Raw genomic sequence first — 22,275 nt, 5'->3', positions numbered from 1 at the left:
TCAGGCAACCTCCGACCATAGTCCATTCTAGGTAAGAATACACGTTCCCGTACAACACAACCCCATTTGTGCACAGATGTTGTTAGGGAGAGATAGGCCTACATGGGCTCTCAACCTAGCTGGCTATTCTCAGGAGGCCCCACTCGTGAGGATTGCCCAACCCTAAATCATACTTCGTGGACATAATAGCTGTCTTAAGTCGCTATGGTGTCGTTTGGCCTCAACCTCTCACCCTTTCTCAATGTGAAATCAGTGGCATGATGGTCAGAGTTGACCCATAGGTATTTGTAATGGTGTGATAGGTGGATTTATAGGGGTTCTAGTATCTTGGTAAAGACGTCCTTAGTAGAGCAAAGAAAATGGTCTTAAAAGAATGCCATTTGCTAGTATGTGGCTACACCTGGGATACCCCAAGTTGCTGAATTTTCACTCGTCATAGGTTGTCTTTGACAATTGAGTAGATCTCCTGCAGACATAGAGGCTCGTCCAATGAGTACTTGTAAGGGAAAAGGTCATGCCTCGCAAATCAATACATCCAATGACTTGTGCATGCTAGCATCTTTCATCCCCATTCATTGCGAGTTGCATAGAGAATGAGAGAGTCTTCCATGGTATTCCTATTTGTCTGTATAGGCGTGGCCATACTGTCAAAGCGTGTCGAGCTAAATGATGCTTTCAAAAAAGCAATCCGTGTGTAAAAGCCTCATGGCAAACTTTGGCAGTACAATATCATGTGGAGAGGATCTATTCCCTTAAATGATGCATGGTAGCATCATGACTTGTGGTTGCTGAAATCGACTCCCTTATAGGCGTCTCTGAGGTCTATCCCTTGAGCATTTCTTTGCACATTTTGATAGTTTGAACATAGAGAAGGGAGTTGTGTTGACGTTTCATAAGTGGCCCTGGAAGCACTCTCTCCCATCGAGCCTATGAGACATGTCTTCTGAATGAGACGTGCATTTTTTTTTGGTTTCTTGTTAAATTTTGGTCTTGTGAACATGCATCCGAAGTAAACATTAGATGGGGCAATCTGAATCGGCTCTCCTAAAGTGAATGGCTGATGTTGAGTGTGGACATCAATAGTATTGAAGATCATGACCTGACCAAGATTGACCTTCGTATCCCGGATATCACAAAATGCTTGTCAATTTGACAAGTGAGTATGCAAGCCCTTTGCTAAATCTGAGATCTTTTGCGAATTGTTGGTGCAAAACAAAATTGCGATGCCTCATCTTGCCAGAGTGTGCATAAAGTAGCTCAACTCGTTGATGTAGGGTCTAAAGAGGATGGGGAATAGAGTACACTTCTGCTTTACATCAACGATGCTACTCACCTTCTATGACGTTCATATATGGTATGGACTTTGCCCACCACTCTTGGGTATAGACTATGGTTGCACAAATGACATTGTATGCAATGCCTAGTGCTCCGAGCCATGAAATGAGGTGAGCCCATGGAGCTGAATCCAAGGCCTTCCAGAAATTGATGAATGGATAGTATAAATCTAATGTCCATTTCCAATTTTCAGCCTTGTCAATGACTCCACATGCAATTCTTCATCTGTGGGGAGAGACCGTCTAGGCTGACGGGGCAACCTCATTGAGTAAAGATATGATTGAGGGTGGAATGGACCTGCTTGAAGCTGGCAGTTGCGCCTAGTGGCCTACTGTCATGGTCTAGCATTGCTTGCCTTCACGAGATGATAGTGTTAATGGTCTAGGCTATGGTAGCCCTTTTAGAAGGCCTCATTTAAAGAGCTTGGCTGGGATCCGCAATTATTTTATTGGTTAGGAGCTTTTTCTTGACAGCCCTCACAATCCTTGGCTTTGCCATTATGTAGTTTTTTTGACGGCTTCCTTCAATTGTGTCTTGGTAAGAGTTTGAGCTTGTAGGATGAGACATATCAGTGAGATTAGGGGCTGGTTAGGGAAATCATATGTGATAGTATAAGCGTTCCAAAGAGTTGGATCTTTGATGGGGCAGGGTGATTATAAGAGTTTCATCAAAACTCCTTGGAGCTAGTGCTGTCAAGGATGCTCAAGAGTTTCTGCATGAGAAGATGTTGTTTATTGTGTCTCACCAAGCATTGATTGTCTCCCCTCCTCTGTTCCTTGTTTGGGTACCTTTTTTGGACATTGCTTCTATAAAGAGAGGCGAAAGAGTTTGGGCAAGTGTTTTATCATTGCTTATGTGGTCGCTTCCTTGATCTGGTTTGGCTCTGTAAATCCAAACTATTTCAACTGGCTTCCCTTAAATGTGTGAGGATCTCTTTGTGAATGGGTTTCTCAAAGTATTTGGGAGGGAGGGAAAGAGGGAGGGAGAGGGACATGCGTGCATGTATGTGACGTATCTAGAGATTTTGAAATATTTGCATTTCAAATGGGCATGTTTATGCTTGAGGATTCTTTTGTACAAGACTGCTGGTAGAATTTTTTGCACATGTGCATGCGACATATCTAGAGATTTTGAAGTATTTCAAATGGGGAAGTTTACGCTTGAGAATTCTTGTAATACACGATTGCTTGTAGGATTTTTTAAGTAAACAACCTTAGCTTCTCTATTTTTGAAAATGTTTTTTCTTTTTGGGGGGGGTGTCCAGCTGTACTATCGTTTGATTTTGTTGCTATGCTAACCTTTTAAGGTGGTTCTTGGCCTTGGGCAGGTATGTTCACAATAACATATTTTTCAGCTTTGCAATCGATGGAGACTTGACCTTGATGCAGCAGATGCATGAGCAAGTGTCTAAGCAACTTGAACTTCCGCAACCTGAAAATGTTGAAGAAAAAGACAGTGTGAAGCCAGTGGCTGAAGTCGAGCAGAAAGTCTCTGAGGTACTGGCAGTTGAAGGTATTCACTCAGATAAGCCTGGTTTGCCTGTTGAAGATTCCATAGATATTGGTGATGGTGTAACAAAGGTATCAGATCCTTTGGGAGAGGGAAGTGCATCTCTCCAAGTTGTGGAGAGTGAACAAGCGACATATGCCTCAGCTAACAATGATTTGAAGGGTACGAAAGCCTACAATAATGCAGACGTCACAGGGCTTTACACGCTAGCAATGGCTATCATTGACTATAGGGGTCATAGGATAGTCGCACAGGTGAGGAATTAACCATACAAAGGTCATGTCTTATAATAGCCTTTTATTGTGCGGTTGTGTGATCTTATTCTTTTCCTCAATCAGCTTATTGAGCTCCTTGTTTCATAATCCAGCTCTGTGAATGGGGCTAGGTTTCAGATAACTAATTCATGTCTTAAGCAGTGCATTTATCTAAAAATCGATTGGAACATTTGGCAGAGCATCATTCCTGGTATTCTTCAAGGTGACAAGTCTGAATCTTTGCTGTATGGTTCTGTTGACAATGGCAAAAAAATATCTTGGAATGAAAAATTTCATGCCAAGGTACAATCAATTACTTTTTAAAGATTGTCAAGTTCTAGCCATTGGTTGTGACGAATCTACAAGTTATTAGTGGTGACATTTCTGGTTGCTTTTTCCTTTAGAACCCAATTAATGTAACCACTAAGCAGCTGTCTGAACATATTTTCCAGGTTCTCGAAGCAGGGAAATTGCTTCATATCAAGGAACATGAAGTTTTTGATGGCTCCGGTAATGTGGTCAAGATGGCTGCACCGGTGGAGTGTAAGGGTATTGTAGGCAGTGATGACAGGTTTTTTTCCTCCTCTGTAGACCACTATTAAAGGGCATGTGAGTGATTTTCAGTATGCAACAATGACTATAACTGGATGTAGTAAAATTAAGGAGAAGTTAAGCCACCATTTGGGAGGGTTTAGAAGGGTTAATTTATTTGAAGCATACATGACTACTGTTGAGGGTTGAATTTTCAAAATGTAAGAATTTCAATCATGAAGCATTTATGTATTCCTGCTTCTTGCTTTTGGCAGACATTATATACTAGATCTCATGAGGACAACTCCTCGGGATGCCAATTATATGGGGCCAGGTTCTCGGCATTGTGTCCTCAGACCTGAGCTTGTTGCTGCCTTTTGCCAAGTGAGTATGCCTCCTGCTGGCACTTAGCAATTATGGTATTTTCAGTGATCCCACGGTTACTCACCTGCTTTCCTGTAGTAATGGTTATGCAGACAGAGGCATTAGAAAAGGTAAAGGATAAGAAAGATGTGAAGGATGATGGTGATGATAAAAATCTTCTACAAGAGGAGCTTCTTGCGATCTCTCTCAACCCGAATGCTCTTACAGACTTCAAACTTGCTGGTGACTCTGAGGTTGATGCTCTATTTTAGAAAACTTGGAGTGGTTTGTTTAAGAACAAGATTGCCGGTATCTCGATTCCTATGGCATGATTTAAGTTATTGTGATAAGTGCAGGGAATTGCTGGTGATGAAGCAGCAGTTAGGAAAGCAGGAAAATATCTGGTGGACATTGTGCTCCCCAAGTTTGTGCAGGATCTCAGCAGTTTGGAGGTTTCCCCGATGGATGGCCAGACTTTGACAGAGGCACTACATGCGCATGGCATAAATATGCGTTACTTAGGCCAAGTATGTATGCTGGATCTCCTGTTGTGAATCGTTTTTGCCATTAATCTTGAAACTATTCTGCTGTCATGAGGAGTTTTACATTTTTGCTGCTGTCCTATTAGTTGAGGTCCTTTTCTTCTGGTCTTGTAAAACCTTGCTTTTGCTCAAGATGGTGCTACAGCTCTTATATTTTAATTTGCTCAATGAAGTGAGGAAATTGTGACTATCTGATAGGATGTTGTGTGAGATAAGAACCTTTATCAAAAACTTCTGCACACTAGTGCTAGCCTTCTTTATGCTTTAGCACATTTGTAAATGAATGAATGCTTGCTAGAGTGTACCTGTTAACACATGTGGTAACAGACATAAGGGCTTTATATTTTGTCCATACTCTACAGAACGAAGTAGTCCTCGGAGGAGACTCTTGTAAACACTGCATATGTTGTATTTATGTTTATGATGCTATGGGGAAAAAACCCGGCATTTCTGTACATAGGTGAAGCGCCATCTTCATTTTGACTGAGTTTACCCTTCACATCTGGAATTCTGAGAGAAACTTCATATGGGGAGTTGTTTATTAATGGATGCCGGTTTGTGAGTGGCTGTCTGGACTTGTATGCGTGAGAGAATGAGTTTATATAATGGTCGATACCCACTGTGGGATATTGATGACATCAGTGGGGATGCCATATGGATGATGGAGTGTATGGTTTTACTCTTCTTTGATGACTATTATAGGTTAACACTGCACTTTTTGTTTGTCTTTCTAGGATGAGATTTGGCATGTTCTCTCATCCACCCAGAGGTATATGTATATAGATTGAAGCTTCATTTGTCTTCTATGCAGGTTGCAAATTTATCCAAACAACTTCCACATATATGGGATCTTTGTGTTGTTGAGATGGTCACAAGAACTGCAAAGCACGTATTAAAGGTCAGTGGTTCCCTGTCTACAGTCTTGATTTCTTAGTGTTTGCGTTATGCTTTTGTCACTGTCAATTCTCTTTTCCTTCTATACAGTTACTTCTTTAAAATGTATACATATAAATCAAAAAATGATTTTCTTTTGAGGCTTACATAGAAAAATGCTGCTTGTTTTTGCATAACTGCACAGGTGCCATAGGTTGTGCATATAGTTGGACACCTTTCAGCTGTTAACAAAGTTTTTAATAGCCATTCCTGCCTAGTGATTCTGATAGTGGCCAGCCTTGATTACAAGTTTTTTATTATGGAAAGTGGGGTTCTAAAGACATGGCAGCTGTGATGTACATATCAGATTCTCTTGATCTGTGGTTGGAATGCATTCAGTAGGCAGGAAAAGTTCTGACTTATTCTAGCGAAAGTGAAATAAGTGAAACTCATCACTTATCTGTGCCAGTAAATAGTGGTGAATACATTCTAGAGCATGCTCCATCGTGTTTCCCATGAAAGGGAATTTGTTGGACATTTCATTTCCAATCATGTGTCCGATATGCTAAGAAAAATGAATGTATGCCTAGTAGATACTCATGCTTTGTTATATGATGTTTCTCATGTAAGCTTTTCGGCAGGAAAGCTAGTCTCCAATCATTGTTGCAATATGCTAAAGGAATGAATTTAATGCAATGCAGCGACAAGTATGTTGTGTGATGAGCTGATTTGAGGTTTTGACTCTAACTAATTAAGCGGATCTTGGTAATGAACCTTGTGGGGAAAGAGAAAAGATCATGAGATCACTCAATCTTGCCAGTTAACCTAATGTGTTGGTTTCCAGGGAATTTTACGAGCGACACAAGATCATGATGTGGGAGGTGCTATTTCTCACTTTTTGAACTGCTATATGGGTCATGATCATCCAGACGGGGCTCCTTCTACACAGTCTGACAGGATACCAGAAGATTCTGGCACTAAAGGCTCTGTAAAATCAGGTACACCAGAAAAGGGACGAAAAAAGGGGAAGGGAGGACAAAACAAGAAGTTTGAAGTTTCTCCTTCTGTTGATGTTGTAAGTGCACTTTGTCACATGCTGATCTTTGGAATTGCCAGTGTTTTGATCTTCTGTTCTGCATTGTTGCAGCATAGGACCGTGGTTTGGATCTCACTACTTTATGTTCTCTGGATTATGGTAAAAGCTATGGAATGCATTTTGTTGCGAAAGCATTTTCAAAAACATTTTATGTTGATGTAACTAGAAACATGGAGCATCTTCTTCAAAGGAAGGCGGAAATAGCGTACGAACAAACAGTATGGTTGATACTCAACCTTCATATCTATGCATCACATCTGAGCTTGTTTGGAAGGACATCCGTGAGGGCATCCAGTTCAAATACCAGGTCCAGCTTTACCATATTGTCTTACATCTACGAAATGAGCATTAAATGTTTGAATCAGTTGTGCATGGTATATATTTGTATAGTTGGAAATTATTAATTTATATCTTTCCAGTCAATCAACAAAAAGCTTTACACATTTGGCATATTTAATCAGTAATATGGTTTTCTGTATAATAATTGAGCTCTGTTGTATGTGCTGGTCTGCAGTTTGAGTTGCCTGAAGATGTGAAAGCAAAAGTTCGAAAGATTTCAACCATTCGAAACCTTTGTCAGAAGGTGTACTCTTCTGTTCAAAATAACTTTGCAGATGAAGTGATAGAATCATAAGTCGTTCCATGCTTTTTTTCTGAGAGAGCAATTCAAACTTCTGAAAATGGAATGATATAGAGCTACATGTTTGTGATCCAGATTGGAGTGACACTGGCTGCTAGGACGTATGATTTGAGTGCAGCTGTACCTTTTAAGACAACAGATATTCTTGATCTCCATGCCGTCGTAAAGCACTCCGCACCAATGTGTGCAGATGCTCGAGACCTGCTGGAGAGTGGTAAATTGAGGCTTGCACAGGTTAGTAGGCCTTAGTACAGAGTAATTTTATGCAGAATACAGAGCAACTGCTTCGGGTTTTAGAAATTATGTTTTGTATTGCCTCCATGGTTTTTTTGCAAGTTCATTTTGGCTCCTTTGTGTACAATTGGAAAACTCACATAAGAGCCCTGAATCCTATTCATGAAGCGTGTTAAAGATGCATACTTGCATGCTTTTTGATCATTCTCAGGGTTAGGTAGTTGACAATTTGTGCAAGTATTCAATTATGATCTACATTGGGAGCGAGGTCTTTACTCTTATGGGAAGCAAACTAAGCATCGGTTGAAGCAGTGACACCACACAGTCTTTAAATGTCTTGTCTTATGGTAACTCAGGATTATTACTCCACCAGTTATGTTTCTTTGATGAGGCTTTTTCTTCCCAACAGATAGGGGACATAGACTTCATACTAGTATAAGAATAATCTTAACAGCAAAACATACTACTACTCTTTGAAGTCCTAGTAATAGCCACCTTAATTACATGATCATGCTAGGCCTGTCAACTATGTTCGAGAAGCAAGAGGTTTTTGATGGAAACAATTAATCTTTGAAGTCCTAGTAATAGCCACCTTAATTAGATGATCATGCTCGGCCTGTCAACTATGTTCGAGAAGCAAGAGGTTTTTGATGGAAACAATTAAGAGAACTTCTGAGATTCAATCTCTGTCTATTTAGTATTATTCCATCATGATCGAAGAAATCGGAAATAGTACAATAAGGAGAAATGAAGAAGGACATAATACACAAAATAGGGGGCGAAATGAGTTGCTATTTAGAATACCACAGCAGTTACTCTCTTCAATAGAAGAGCAGTACCCATGTTCTGCAGCGTGGAGTGTTCAATATGTCGACTCTTCAGTCGGAGTATGCCTCTTCCAAATCTCCCCCAAGAAAATAGGGTGCTTGTTTGTGGAGTCAGATGTTTCTAATCCCTTTTAACTTACAACTGGAAAATCTTCTTTTTTTACACTTCTATCCAGAGGTTCATACACTGCATATAATAAGTAAAAAATTCTCAAGCACAGTAGTGAGATGTTATTTAAACAAGCACCAATTCTAACACCTGTTAATTCCCTGTTAAATCATGTAATTTTGCATAAACACCTTTAAAGTTTGTTGCCACTATGGATCGCAATATCCCAAGATGATTTAGATGTTCTAATTACTCCAGCAGGTCTGTTAGGCATTCTAAGTGGTGGAAGTTGGTGCAGCAGTCTCATTAATTGCTCACAGTTGGTGTGAAGTAGTAGTTGCCGCTAGCTCTGTTAGCCTTTCTAGCAGGTGGGCTTAGTGCAGCTTGGTCTTATTAACCATGGTTCTTGATATGGAGAAAATAATGCGTTTGTGTTTGTCCGATTTATTGTATGAAGGGTATTGCATAATTCTTTTCTCCCCTATGCATATTTTTTTGCTAGATTGTGTCATGATGATGTCATGATGAGGAATGCCTTTTAGCTGAATTGATCCGTTTCATGTGTTTCTTTTTCCTTTCCTCGTTTATCTGTTTCATTCTTGGTCTAATCGAAGTTTATATTCTATATTTTCAATGCCACAGGGTAAGCTAAATGAGGCATACGAGTTGTTCTCCGAGGCTTTCACCATTTTGCAGCAGGTATTGGCCAATTCACATGCTGAACTAGTTAGATCTTGATTTTTCGTCTGACTCTGTTGTTGAGAATTTTATAGAAAGGATGGAATCAGTTTTATGGATGTGGCACGTTAATTATCTTTGACAAGTGCAGGTTTGTGGGCCTATGCATCGGGAAGTTGCTAATTGCTGCAGGTAGAGAGTCTTCTTTCTCCAAAGCAGCGATGATTGTGTACCTTATTTCTAGTTTGAAATCATAAAGATGAGTATCTAATGGCCCTTCTTACTCAAGGTATTTGGCTATGGTACTTTACCATGCTGGAGATATGGCTGGTGCCATTATGCAACAACATAAAGAGCTCATCATTAATGAGCGTTGTCTTGGCCTTGACCATCCAGACACTGCACATAGGTCTCTTTTTCTACCTTCTCTCGTAACTTTTATTCTTTCAAGGATAGCTATACTAAACGACATCTGTGTATCCCTTTTGTATATCAGGGTATTGTAAGGTTCTATCTGTACTAGTGTTTTACATTTGCTTTTTCTTTAACCGCTGTTGATGATACATCCATGTGGTTTCTTTATTGAATTTCTGTTGTTGGGGGTCATGGCAGCTATGGCAATATGGCACTTTTTTATCATGGTTTGAATCAGACTGAACTTGCCTTGCGTCACATGGCTCGAACACTGCTACTACTCAATGTCTCGAGTGGATCTGACCATCCTGATGTTGCAGCAACATTTATAAACATAGCCATGATGTACCAAGACATAGGACGAATGCATGTAGCACTACGGTATCTTCAGGAAGCACTGCAGAAAAACTTGCGACTTTTAGGGGAAGATCACATTCAGACAGCTGTGTGCTATCATGCCCTTGCAATTGCATTCAATTGTATGGGTGCATATAAGTTGTCCTTACAGGTAATACTTTCATGCGAGGAGCTATATCCCTCAAATTGCCTCTGGATTCTGTTCCTCAATTCATGTATGAAGGCCTTCTTGCTAGTGAGTTCTCAGTGTATCTGCTTGAATGGTACAGCATGAACGGAGCACCTATAATATACTGGCTAAACAGCTGGGTGAAGATGACACGAGGACACGTGATTCAGCAAACTGGCTGAAAACTTTCCAAGTACGAGATATGCAGGTTTGTCGATTACTCCAGGACATCTTTCTGATGTTACAGATGAAAAGTTTACATCTGAGTTATATTTTGCCTCATTCGGCCTATTTTTCTCCTGTTGTAATTTCAGGCCCATGTCCAAAAGCAGAAAGGTCAACAAGCAGTAACACTAGCAGCTGCGCAGAAAGCAGCAGATGTTCTAAAGGTTGGTTGCTCCTAATACCCAAAATCCCAGTAAGGAACCGTGAAATGTGCCTTTTGTGAGCATTTTACAATCTTTAATTTCCTACTGTAAGTGTTGAATTGATGTAAATTGGGTTAAAACTATGTTCGTGCTTCGTGAAGCAGTTTGTAATTGTAATTGTCGATTGAATTGACTTTGATATGGATATGATCTTCGTCAGGCACGACCAGATCTTTTACAAGCCTTTCAGGCAGCAGCTGCTGGTGGAGGGGTTGGACGAGGCTCCCTCAATAAAGCTGCTGCTGCTGCTGCCTTGATGGGTGAAAGAGAGAGCCTCCCAAGGTCAAGGGGAATGGATGAACGTGGAGCTCGTGCTGCAGCAGAGGTTCGGAAAAGGGCTGCAGCAAGGGGTTTGAATGTACGTCCCCAGGGGGTTCCTGTTCAGGCTTTGCCTCCTTTAACAGAACTGCTGAGTATCATCAACAATGGGGCACCAGGGAAGAGTCCTGTGGCCCAGGCTCCCTCTTCGAGTTCTTCAAAGGAAGCTGATAAAGATGCTCTTGAACCCAGCCTTGAAAATGATTCAACAAATACGGTTGAAGACGAGCCTGTGAGCCTTCCCTCCAAAGATGATACAAACTTGGAGCATATGGTGGAGAATGGCGTGGGTGGAATGCATGATGGAAAAGTTCCAGAGGAGGAGAGTTTATTGGAAGGGCAGGCACCTCTAGGTTTAGGAGCTGGTTTGGGAGCTTTGGAGGCAAAGAAGTTGAAGCAGAGAGCGAAGACGACAAAATCTTCTCAAACATAAATTCATCTTGCTGTGACCATATCAAATGGAGTAGTCCGTCTTAAAAAAGATGGTAACTATTGTTAACCAAACCATTAGGTAGGTCTGGATCTCCAATGTTCTCCATTCCTAGGAAGCTGGTGCAGGACCATATTCTGCACCGCAATGCCTCCTTCATTTTTGCAGGCAAGCTTTATGCAGTAGAGAAAGGGGTCCTGCAATTGGCAGGTTTTCTCCCATGTAAAATCATTGTTATTGATTTTATTTTTTTGACAATTGAATCTATGCTTTGTCAAATAATTGTAATAGTATTTTGCCACAGCCATGTAAGCAAGTCTCGAAGATGACTTGCAATGTGAGTCTTGACAAAAGCATCCTATGTTTCCAAGCGGACAAATGAAACTCATTGTCAAAGCTTATTTATTCCCTATATTTGTTGGAAATGTATACAGTGACTGAGCGTTTGGTGTGTGGGAGTGCATGATGAAGTTTGACAAGTATTGCTTGATTATAACATACATTCATTGTCAAAGCTTATTTAGTCCCTATATTTGGTGTGTGGGAGTGCATGATGAAGTTTGACAAGTATTGCTTGATTATAACATACATTCATTGTATGCACGTTTTTTTGAAAAGTTATCCTGATGGTGTACTTAAAAGGTGCTATTTGTGAGGTTTTTGTCTCAGCATACAACGTTGTTTACTGAAAAATTTTGGTTGACGGTGTTGAATGTTGATGACCTGAATGTTGTAATAAGACTTTCTGTAAACTTAAAATTGATTCCAAGTACTAATGCTAGGGTCTGCTAGGGCCTCGTGGTCTTTGAAACCACTTGAAGGCACCTTCAGAACTGGCAGCCCCTCTTATCTATTCAGATTGTAAGTGGAAGACCTTTGAGGAAGAGCTCGTATAGGGGTACAATAGGGAAATTCAGCATAAATCTGAATATAGAAATGAACATGCTTTTGACCTTAATGTGATGCTTGAGGAAAATTCTCTTTGAGAGTTGTAGAATTAGGCTTGCAAAATTGAGGGCTTCCAAGTTCCCCTAAAATATGGTCATAATTTTGAACTCTGTCAGTTTGAATATAGTTGGAAGATAATCACTGCAGGGCTTTCACGTGTGTTGTGTTATATAGGTTTTTGTAAACTTCCCACAGTGGTGGCTGCAATTGTTTGCCACTTTCTTATGGCTCTTCAAATTTAGTCTTTGGTGAAATTCTGTATGTCTTGAAGAGAATTAGATGAATTATTGTGCCTTGCAAATTTGGATAATTGTGAACACTAGAATGTTCGAAAATACTTTAGTTTGAAATTTTTGGCTCACGTGGGATTATGATGTTCAAGAGACAGATGTAGCAAAATTAAATTAGGTGGCTCAAGTTGAAAGTGCCATTAATGCTATAATAGAGCACGGAGAAAAAGGACGATGATAGACCAGTCTTTGGTCCTTGCTCAACGATACGGACTAACTGCCCCTTCAACAATTGCACGATTGTTGGCACTCGTTCAACATGAATGTCTAGTAGCACCCCCTTGCTTACCATAGGTACTTTGATTACGTGTGCTCTATCTTTTTTGGCTTGCACTTCAAGTTGGCACATGTAGTACATTCTAATAGTTTTTAAAATGTTATTCCATAGTCTCTTGCTAACAAATTATTTGCTTCCTTCCATTGCCTCCTCTCTTTACTATGCGTAGCTTTTTGCATTTTGATATGGTTATGCAGCCCAAATGCCTTGTCAGAAACATGAATGCCCATACTCGAAACATGGATGCCCATACTCCATGTTCATGACAAAGTCATGTTTCACTCACGAGCCCGTCACGTGGGCAACAGTCTTATTAGACAATCCTCTTTTTCACATGTTCCAAGTCTATTGTTTTGAAGTCTCGGTTTCTAAATTGAACGCTCCTCATAGCTTGCACAATCAAGAGTTGATATGGATATGCTATGTGGCATTTTTGTTAGAATACGTCTTAGAGTGCCACCGTTGCCATCGAGATGCGTCGGGTGTTGGATCCCCAAAGCCCAGCCCTCAAGCCTCCATAGTTAGCAAAAGATCTTGGGAGGGGATGAATCTCGAGAGTTTCACCACTCCATATATCCAAGGTCCACTATGTCACACTATTTCTTAATGGGATAAGTCCCAATGCCCTCTACCACGTGTTTTAGTGCTTGCCACTGAGGCTCCACGCCCTCTATTTTCCATATTACTCGCATAGTTCCTAGGTGCCACTTGGGAGGTTAGGACCATACCAAGGCCCCGAAGGCCCACATTTTCCAACAACTTTTGCTTTGCTTCGTAATTGATTTTGTACTTGTACTTTGATGAAGGATTAAGAAAGTGGACATGACTATTAAGATTGTCCAGACTTAATATATCCACCCCTCCCAACCTCCGCCTGTCCCAAAAAGAAGACGACGAAAAACAGAACTTTTGAGTTAGAATACATGCTTGATTGTAGGTATTTCCTTTGTATGAGAGGAGTAGGATACACTTCTTGTTATCCAAGGCTTAGTGGAATGAAACAACTATCCAAATTTGTTGTGCTAAGAAAGGCTTGGATATATAAGCTTCAGCAAAAAGATTACCCTTGTTAAGAGAGACTAGATTATCAAGTGATGCAGCTAACAAGTCGGTGACATAAATGCACAACGGTCACCCTGGCATATCACGAGTGTAGCTCGATATCTCAACAATTTTTTGGCTCATATTGAAAGGGCAAGTCTTGAGAAAGAGAGGAGAGATGGTCTCCAACTTTTAGAAAGAGATGATAATATGAAAAGTTTGTCTATTGGTACAATATGAGAGATTTTGCAAGCTAGTAGTCCGACACAAGGCTATAAGTTAGCCATTGTTGATCTTGCCTATGGTTTTAAACTAAAGGGAAGTGTAAATGACATTGCCTTGAGACACATAAAATTGATTCCTTAGGATCTGCTTTTAAAGCATAGACAACGAGATCTCAAGGTAGAGTTTGTAATAAGATATGTGCACACATGCCATCTAAGCACAATATGTTAAGAATAGGCTTGTGTTTTTGGCAACCTCATTCACTGCTTTCTACATGTTCTGCATCCAAACGTTTGGACGTGAGCTCAATTCGATGGGACTCCCCGAATGATCGTACCAGGGGAGGGGATTCTCTCGATATTTCCCTCGATTGAAAAAGAAGGGTCAAGCCCTTCACTTATCCACTTCGAATTGGGCCTTCCTTGCTCCCCTAACAAATATGCAGGCTGTGTACGTTTACAATGAGGACAATGTAAAGCTGAAAATTATGGTTTATTGGAAGCATAGTAAATAGCCGCAAATGCCATAAAGAGTTGTCCAAAATTGGACAAAGCTCAATCAGTGATAAGGGTGACATAGCTCTCATAATTTGTGAGGTTTTCGTCAAAAGTGAATTTACATTTTATGTCAATCTACCTAGCAACATAGAATTAGATCTTGAGAGACGTCTTTGGCAAACCCAAAATTTAGTAGTATGACATGAACTTGGGGGTAATAAAACTTCACACACCTCTTAGCTTCCTACTACTTACAAACTTTATGGAAGAGATCTTTATCACTGGGAAAGGGGAAATAAAATAGAAACTTTCATGCTAAATGGGAGCCAAACTTTGTGACTGAAAACACCAAAGAAAGAGCTTGTTGTTCCATTCCTTCATACCTTGTTTCCACCTTTGTAAGATGTCAGCTGGCATAATAGATGGGTTGCATTCTACCTGCCTCATCTTTTTGTAGCAATATGCCACCAACTGAATGCAAAGATACACTTGGATTTACATTAAAGTCTTGGGACCAATCAGGGGACATCAATATTGGGCCCTTACTCATGGCCTCCTTAAGTTGCTGAAAAGACTCCTATTGCTCCCCACCCCATTGGAAAGAAACTCCTTTTCTTGTCAACAAGTTCATTGGATGCACTATGGCTGTGAAATCATCACAAAAACGTTGATAATGCTTGCTCTTTCCTAGAATTTTGCGAACACTAGTTGCCAAGAGTTGGCAATGGCATGATTGCTTGAACCTTGTCAGGATCCATTTGCAAGCCTTCTTCAAACACAATATGTCCCAATAAAACTACTTTCTTTTGAGCCAAATAACACTTGCTAGGATTTAGACACCCTTTTGCTTCATCCACCTTGGCTAAGGCCCTCTTTAACTTCTCCATGTGATCTATGCGTCAAGAATAAATGCAAAAATCATCCAAAAACATCCTTATGAACTTTCCCAAGTAAGGCTCAAGCACATGAATCATGAACCTTTCAAATGTAGCTAGTGAATTGGTCAACCCAAAAGGTATCACTCGACTCTCCAAGGTCTGATAAATGACGTCTTCTTTTGATCTTCCTCCCGAATGAGAATTCGAAAGTATTCAGAATACCCATCACATACAGAATACATCTGATGCCATACTACTTGTTCTAGTGTTTCATCTTGGAATTGCAAATGAAAATGATCCCTTGGTGCATGCATTCAAAGGGCTAAAGTCCACACAAACCCGCCACTTATTTTCTTTCTTTGGTGTGACAAGTACATGAAATATTCATTCTGAATCATCAACAGGAAAGGTGAATCCAGCCTCAAGTAGTTGTGTTACCTCTTTCTTTAGTGCCTGAGCTTGGATCACCCCCAATTGCCTTAAGCGTTGCACGATTGGCTTACTTTCTGGCTTCAACTCAATCTTGTGCTCCAAAGTGAGACTAGTAAAAAATGTGAATAGCTTGTTGCAAAGACATATGGAAAATTATCTAACATATCCAAGTACTAGAGCTTTTCACTACCTGATAGAGAGTCACTAAGAAGCTTTTCATTGCATTGGCATCGTTTAGTGTGCTCCACATCCTCCACATGAAGTGTCTCTGTAGGATCCTCTTGTAACATCACCTCGTTCCCTTTTGACTCCTCCCGATCAGCACCAAGACAAAGACCAAAGGCCACTCCTTCCACCTCACCCTTTGAGTTAGACTCCTCGAAGCTATATGCTATCTCTTCGTCTTAATCAATTAAGTCAAAGCTCAAACTTTTTGATGTTGAAGACTCTGCCTTGACAGCTTCCTTTTTGTGGCTTCTGATGTTGTAGTGCACCTTCTTATCTTTCCTTTGAAAAATCAATTTCCCAGTATCCCACTTTTGAACAGCTTTCACCTTGCGTAGCCAAGGCCTTCCGAGAATCAACGGATAGGCGTGCGTGCATCTGGCTTGGTAGGGATTATGTGAGAAGTAGTCGACACAGAAATTCCACATACATCGACTTTTAGATTCTTCATAACTCCCAAGGTCTTTACCCTAGTGTTGTCAATCAATTTGATGCGATAAGGAGAGGTAGTCCTATAGTATTTTAAACCAGCATCTTTCATGGTCTTCTCACTTATGACATTAATCGACGCACCTCCATCAATATAAACAGTAGAAATCACTTGACATCAATGATCACATCAATGACATGCACATCATCACCAACATCTATATCTACCTTTTGAACAACAGAAATGTCACCTTTCTTATTTTTCTTCTTTGACACACTTGTGCTTGCTAGCTTTCCCCATCCTTTCCGTAGTTTTGGAGACAAAAGCAAGCAACTCACCAAAGGTGATATGAGCTTTCTTTTCTTTAAGGTCGAACGACAAGTCATAGCTTCCAATGCCTTGTCCTAAAGGAAAGTCTGACATGCTAATTCTCCTTCTAGTTGCCTTCTTTTTCTTACTATGGTGTTCCTCTTTCTGATATCCTTTGTCTACTTCTTCCTCACTTCTTCTTCTTTTGCTTTACCATGCCCTCGTTTGGCCATCATTACATGTCTTTCCTCATCTCTTGAAGAAGCTTCTATCAAGATACTTCCTTTTTCTCCTTCTTTCTCAATCTAGGACACTCAAGATGATAGTGACCTTTTTCGTTACATTCATAGCAAGTGACCCGACTCTTATCTCGAGGCCTATCCTCACTCTTGGGTGCTCTAGGTTGTCTTACATTAACCAAATGCAATTTTAAATCAGCAAACTCTATCATCAATTGGGAGATATTATGATCTAACTTAGAGGACTTTGATACCTGAAAAGTTCCCATTACGTCTACCTTAGAAGTTGAAGCCGGTGAAGACACAAAAGAGGATTCGCTCAGTAGAGAAGCTTCTTTCTTGGTCGCAATACGGAGTGCCTCCATGTACGTTGTTGGATCTTTACTAAATACTTTAGAGCAAAGACCAGGCTCTAAAGCCATCACAAATTTGCTCATCTTTAAATGCTCCATCTTTGAGAGACTTTGAGCGGCTGATGATGCAAATGCCACAGCTCGCAAAGCTGCCCTTTCATACTCTGGCTACAAAGCTTCATATTTAATTGCCATCGCAGAGACAGGCCGTCTCACTCTCTCCTTGATAGAACCGGTCCAACTGCAACCTCAAAGCATTTGGCAACTCCACTACCCCGAATCTCAGCTTCATTTGCAGCCAAAACTTGGTTCCAGTCCTCCTTGGTAGAGTCCAACAAGGCCTCATGCCAAGTCAAGGCTACATCTTCAAGAAAATCGGGCAAAATCTCCGCCTGATCCTTCATGGACCATCCAGAAAGCCGTCATCCTCAAATTGAAGATAAGACTCTAGGTCTTTCCCTTGGGTCCCTCAAAACACTGGAATCTTCACCATAATGAAGCACAAAATGGAAAGCACCAAGATCCAAAAAATATTCCAAGCAAGATCCAAACAAGCTCTGATAGAGACTTAGTATACCAAGGCCAACTTATTATGCATAATCACTTGTTCAAAAGTCTCCACAACGTGATCCTCAACCAAATCTTCAAAAAATAAGGGACCAACCAGCACCAGATCTATACATGCACTTAAGAATCACCCTTCTTAGAATCGGAAGTGCACAAAATAGCTTCAAGATATTGTACTCCTCATCATTTGCATAGCAAAAGAAGTTGAAAGCATTGAAAATCACCACTCTACTGTTATAGTCAAAAACCACCCAAAGACTTAACTCTTCTTCACATGAGACTGCCAATGCATGAAGCAAAACCCATTCTATCATTGTGCTTGATGACACTGTCGATTCACCAAAAGATTCAAGAGTGCAAACATAAAGGATATGATCTTGATGATCGTGCGAATAGCTTGCGCATCACATTCAAAATTTTCTAGTTCTCTTAAATAGGATGCAATCTCTTCTAATGAAGTTCTTTCAGGCATCCTGTTTAAATATCCAAAAAAAGTGGTCACTAGAAGCGTCGAGTGACAACTTGCAGGACCATTTTAAAACTCATATATCCATGATGAACACTTTGGTGCTATGGGTGAAGTGTTGGAAAAAAAAATATTGGAGTCTGCTGTACATCATACCAAATTCAAAAGTCTAAAATCAGAGATAACATCTGAGTTAATGAGCAAAGTTGTGGAGCAATTCAATGCAACTAATGCACATGGAGTCTGTGATACTGTAGGGATAAGTACAAGGTTATATTGTCTCATATTCAACAAGAGCTTAAATAAAATGTATGTAGCATGCTACCTATGAAAGAGAAGGCTAGAAAGTCCAAAGAACTAGAACTCACAGTCAACAACAACTTTGTGATGGATTTTTGAAGAGGTTTGTAGGCAATGGTGAAGTTTTATGATATGCATGTGGAAGAACGCAATGGTCAACTAAAGATCGTATTGAAGCTCGATGAAAGTGAGGTTTTCAAAGGTCAAAAATTTGAAAGAGTCAGTTTGAAATTGATGATTAGAATACCGAACCTTCAAGTTGAGCTTGATGATGCAAGGCACAAGAGTGTACAATCAGAACATGAGATTTGGTAGTTGGCTACATTTGGGGTACCATGGAAATTTGAATTTTGATTTGGTAATAAAAAACGCTTAGATTATTTTGAAATAGAAAGTGAGTTGGTTTTGTAGGTCCCAAAGGAGTGGTTCTTTGACCAAACCCATATCCCAACTGTGATCAAAGGTCATAACAATGGTGAGTTGCTTGAAGTTGGGGACTATGGATCTTACAGTGTAGAATGGCATCTAGCTGTTGACCTCAAGAATATTAAATGTATGTTTAATGTGGCACATGGAGCAAATACAAGCCATCCTTGTCCGTTGTTCATGAAAAAGAGAGTACCATTGCATGCAGGTAAAAAGAACCAAAAGCAATGGGCTTGTGAGCTTGTAGAGATTGATTAGACTAAGGCACTGGATCATGATGTTCCTGGGAAATATCCATCATGGAGCTCGATTCTTGAAATTGCTCTTGTGAGAGTACACATTTGTGCCCTTCATGCTATTGTTAGGAATTGAAAAGTTGGTGCACTTGTATATCATAGATGCATGTAGTTCATTCATGGAATGCCCCTCTACTTTCTTCTTCCGTCTCTGTGTTTGATTATTGCTCTCCTTCTCACCTCTCTGGCTTCAACATTGGAAGCTTCCCATGATGGGATTGTTGTCCTGAGGGGGGTGGGCGGGAGTGTGAGTCACTAAAAGAGCTCTCCTTGTCTAGCAATAGTGGTGTTCCTAGCTTTCTCTCCTTCTACTTTTTCCTAGACATGGGGGATGGAGAGAGAGAGGGGGGGGGGATTAGGGGCAACTGGGAGGGTGTGTGGGAGCTCTGAAAACAATGAAATGAAAATGAGTGCAAATTCCTTTATAGAGGGCCCAAAACCCTAATTATTAAAAATACTTGTTTTCGACATAATCACCCAAAACATTCTTGCTCTCCTTCTCGCCTCTCTGGCTTCCACACTGGAAGCTTCTCACGATGGGATTGTTGTCCTGAGGGGGGTGGGCCTGGGCGTGAGTCACTAAAAGAGCTCTCCTTGTCTACCAATAGTGGTGTTCCTAGCTTCCTCCCCTTCTACTTTTTCCTGGACATGGGGGATGGAGAGAGAGAGAGAGAGAGAGAGAGAGAGAGAGAGAGAGAGAGAGAGAGAGAGAGAGGGGGGTGGGGGAGCTAGGGTTGGGGGATTAGGGGCTATTGGGAGGGTGTATGGGAGAGTAAGAGTGTGAGAGTGTGGGAGCTCTGAAAACAATGAAATGAAAATGAGCGCCAATTCCTTTTATAAAGGGCTCAGAACCCTAATTATTAAAAATACTTGTTTTCAACATAAACACCTAAAACATAAACTTGGTGCAACCTTGAGCTGAAAACTTATAATTAACATCCAACAACTAAAAATTTTCTTTATTTTTTGCAATTCCTTTGCTTATATAGGGCCAAAAGCCCTAATTTTTAAAATACTTATTTTCAACATAAACTCCAAAAGCATAGAATTGGCACAACCTAGTGCTAGAAACCTATAATTAACATCAAACAATTCAAATTTTGCCTTTTCATAGCATGATACACTAACTTTATTGCATATCATAGATCTAAAATTACAAATAAATTCTAAAATTTATGAATGGGCATCCACATTGGAGGAGTCTACACCATCAATTTCATCTGACTCGACCCATATGCACCCTTCTCTGCTATGATGGGTTGCATGCCACCTTGCATGATTTTATCTTGCATTTGATAAATTGTATATTCTTCTTCTACGTTCAGCATTGACGTCTTGCACTGCATGGGATACTTAGGACTCTTTGAATGTTAGTGTTGTAGCTGCTCTTATTTTGATACGTCTGTACCACCATTGAACCGATTGAACCATTGGGCTCAACCTAGTTTTACCACCCCCATATTAGGTTGCTCTATTATACTCACAACATTCTTGCGAATGCAATCTTTCCATGCCCTGAGTGGACCACACTCCAATGCTTCCATATGTGCCATGTATGGTGCATGGGCATATAAAATGTGCTACCAAACAAAAACCAAATTAATAAGTATGGGACCAATCAATATATAAATCTAATATGTAATTTAGGGATTACCATGTACTGTGTCAAATGATTCTTTCCCCAAGAGATCGCCATATTATGGTTCAAGTCATTCACAACTTGATGAAATGGTGCGCATCTTCATCTTCAAATCTTTTCTTTTGTAGCAAAGGTACCAAGCTATTAAGAGCTATCCAAACTCATGCTTTTTCCAAAAAAAATTCCCCTTTCCCCCTCGTTCACAACAGGCACTATGTAACTTTTAGCATACATCAAACTCATGAGCACGTTTGAGCCTATCATTCTTTTTCTTTGCATAAAGAAATTTTAAAGCCTTGACACCTCCAAAAATTTTCTTGCAAGGAACATTTCCTGTTTTTCTAGATCTTTCCTCATCTTTTGTAATCTTGACTTGCCTAGAGTGTGGCCCATATCTGAAAGCACCTTTTCAATTCTTGCAATCATCCTCTCAATTTCTTGTTAGGGTTTCCTTTTTTACGATGTTTTTAGTCTATGTCTTTGTCATTGCAATCTCTAATTTCCTTACATGCAATACAAATAATAATAATAATTTGCTTTTGTCTTTGCAACTTCAATTTAAATTACATGCACTTCAAAAAGTGGGCCCTGGTCACATGATGTCAGATTTCCCTCTTTCTTTAGCTCTGAGCTCCAAAATACTCAGAGCATCTTGTGAGCTCATCCCCTTCCCTCTCTCCCTTCCTCTTTGCCTATCCTTCTCTTTCTCTCTCTTCCTCCCTTCCTCTCCTTGTCTTTATGAACACACACACACACACATGCTCTCTCTCTCTCTCTCTCTCTCTCTCTCATAATACACATACACAAACATGCGCATAGATTTAAAGGGGCCTAATGATCAACATAGGACAGTAATGTCTAGACTTGTGGCATGTTGTCTATCATGACCAAAGGTTTGCTTTTAGTGGTGGTGATGTATTTTTTTGACTGATTGAACATCCTACTTGCATAGAAAATACAATCCCTTTCCCTCTCTCCCTCTCCCTCTAACTTTTACTCTCCCTCTCTTTCTATCTCCCTCTCCCTCTCCCTCTCTTTTTGTCTCCATCTCCATCTCCTCTCCCTCTTCTCTCTTTCTGTCTCCATCTCCCTCTCCCTCTCCCTCTCCTTCTCCCTCTGCCTCTCCCTCTCCCTCTCCCTCTCCCTCTCCCTTTTCCTCTCCCTCTCTCTTTCTATCTCCCTCTGCTTCTCCCTCTCCACATAAATTTAAATTTACAAACATCCTTACAGATTGAAAATTACAAAGATTTATAGATTTGTCCCTCGTACACCATAGAGAGCCCATCAATTAAAAGTTTTAAATTATTTAACACAATGAATGAAACATCAC

At 40.3% G+C, this 22,275-nt stretch overlaps 1 protein-coding gene across 1 annotated transcript in view; it reads left to right on the top strand.

Moving 5' to 3' along the window:
* Window positions 1–11,511, top strand: part of NOXY38 (tetratricopeptide repeat (TPR)-containing protein) — a 43,601-nt gene extending 32,090 nt beyond the window's left edge. The window contains exons 11-28 of the mRNA XM_087396876.1: window positions 2,663–3,098; window positions 3,297–3,401; window positions 3,551–3,669; window positions 3,905–4,013; window positions 4,106–4,246; window positions 4,349–4,519; window positions 5,346–5,432; window positions 6,252–6,482; window positions 6,670–6,810; window positions 7,018–7,086; window positions 7,219–7,377; window positions 8,956–9,012; window positions 9,143–9,183; window positions 9,281–9,400; window positions 9,604–9,913; window positions 10,032–10,139; window positions 10,246–10,320; window positions 10,520–11,511. Coding sequence (XP_087253002.1) covers window positions 2,663–3,098; window positions 3,297–3,401; window positions 3,551–3,669; window positions 3,905–4,013; window positions 4,106–4,246; window positions 4,349–4,519; window positions 5,346–5,432; window positions 6,252–6,482; window positions 6,670–6,810; window positions 7,018–7,086; window positions 7,219–7,377; window positions 8,956–9,012; window positions 9,143–9,183; window positions 9,281–9,400; window positions 9,604–9,913; window positions 10,032–10,139; window positions 10,246–10,320; window positions 10,520–11,110 — 3,070 coding nt within the window. The 3' untranslated portion in view covers window positions 11,111–11,511. The remainder of the gene's footprint in view (window positions 1–2,662; window positions 3,099–3,296; window positions 3,402–3,550; window positions 3,670–3,904; window positions 4,014–4,105; window positions 4,247–4,348; window positions 4,520–5,345; window positions 5,433–6,251; window positions 6,483–6,669; window positions 6,811–7,017; window positions 7,087–7,218; window positions 7,378–8,955; window positions 9,013–9,142; window positions 9,184–9,280; window positions 9,401–9,603; window positions 9,914–10,031; window positions 10,140–10,245; window positions 10,321–10,519) is intronic.
* Window positions 11,512–22,275: the final 10,764 nt, after the last annotated feature.

This window comes from Dipteris shenzhenensis, chromosome 25 (assembly GCF_047967505.1).
Source record: "Dipteris shenzhenensis isolate YYH24624 ecotype China chromosome 25, Dip_SZ_1.0, whole genome shotgun sequence".
Taxonomy (NCBI): Eukaryota; Viridiplantae; Streptophyta; class Polypodiopsida; order Gleicheniales; family Dipteridaceae; genus Dipteris; species Dipteris shenzhenensis.
This window is presented reverse-complemented; position numbering and strand designations above follow the sequence as displayed.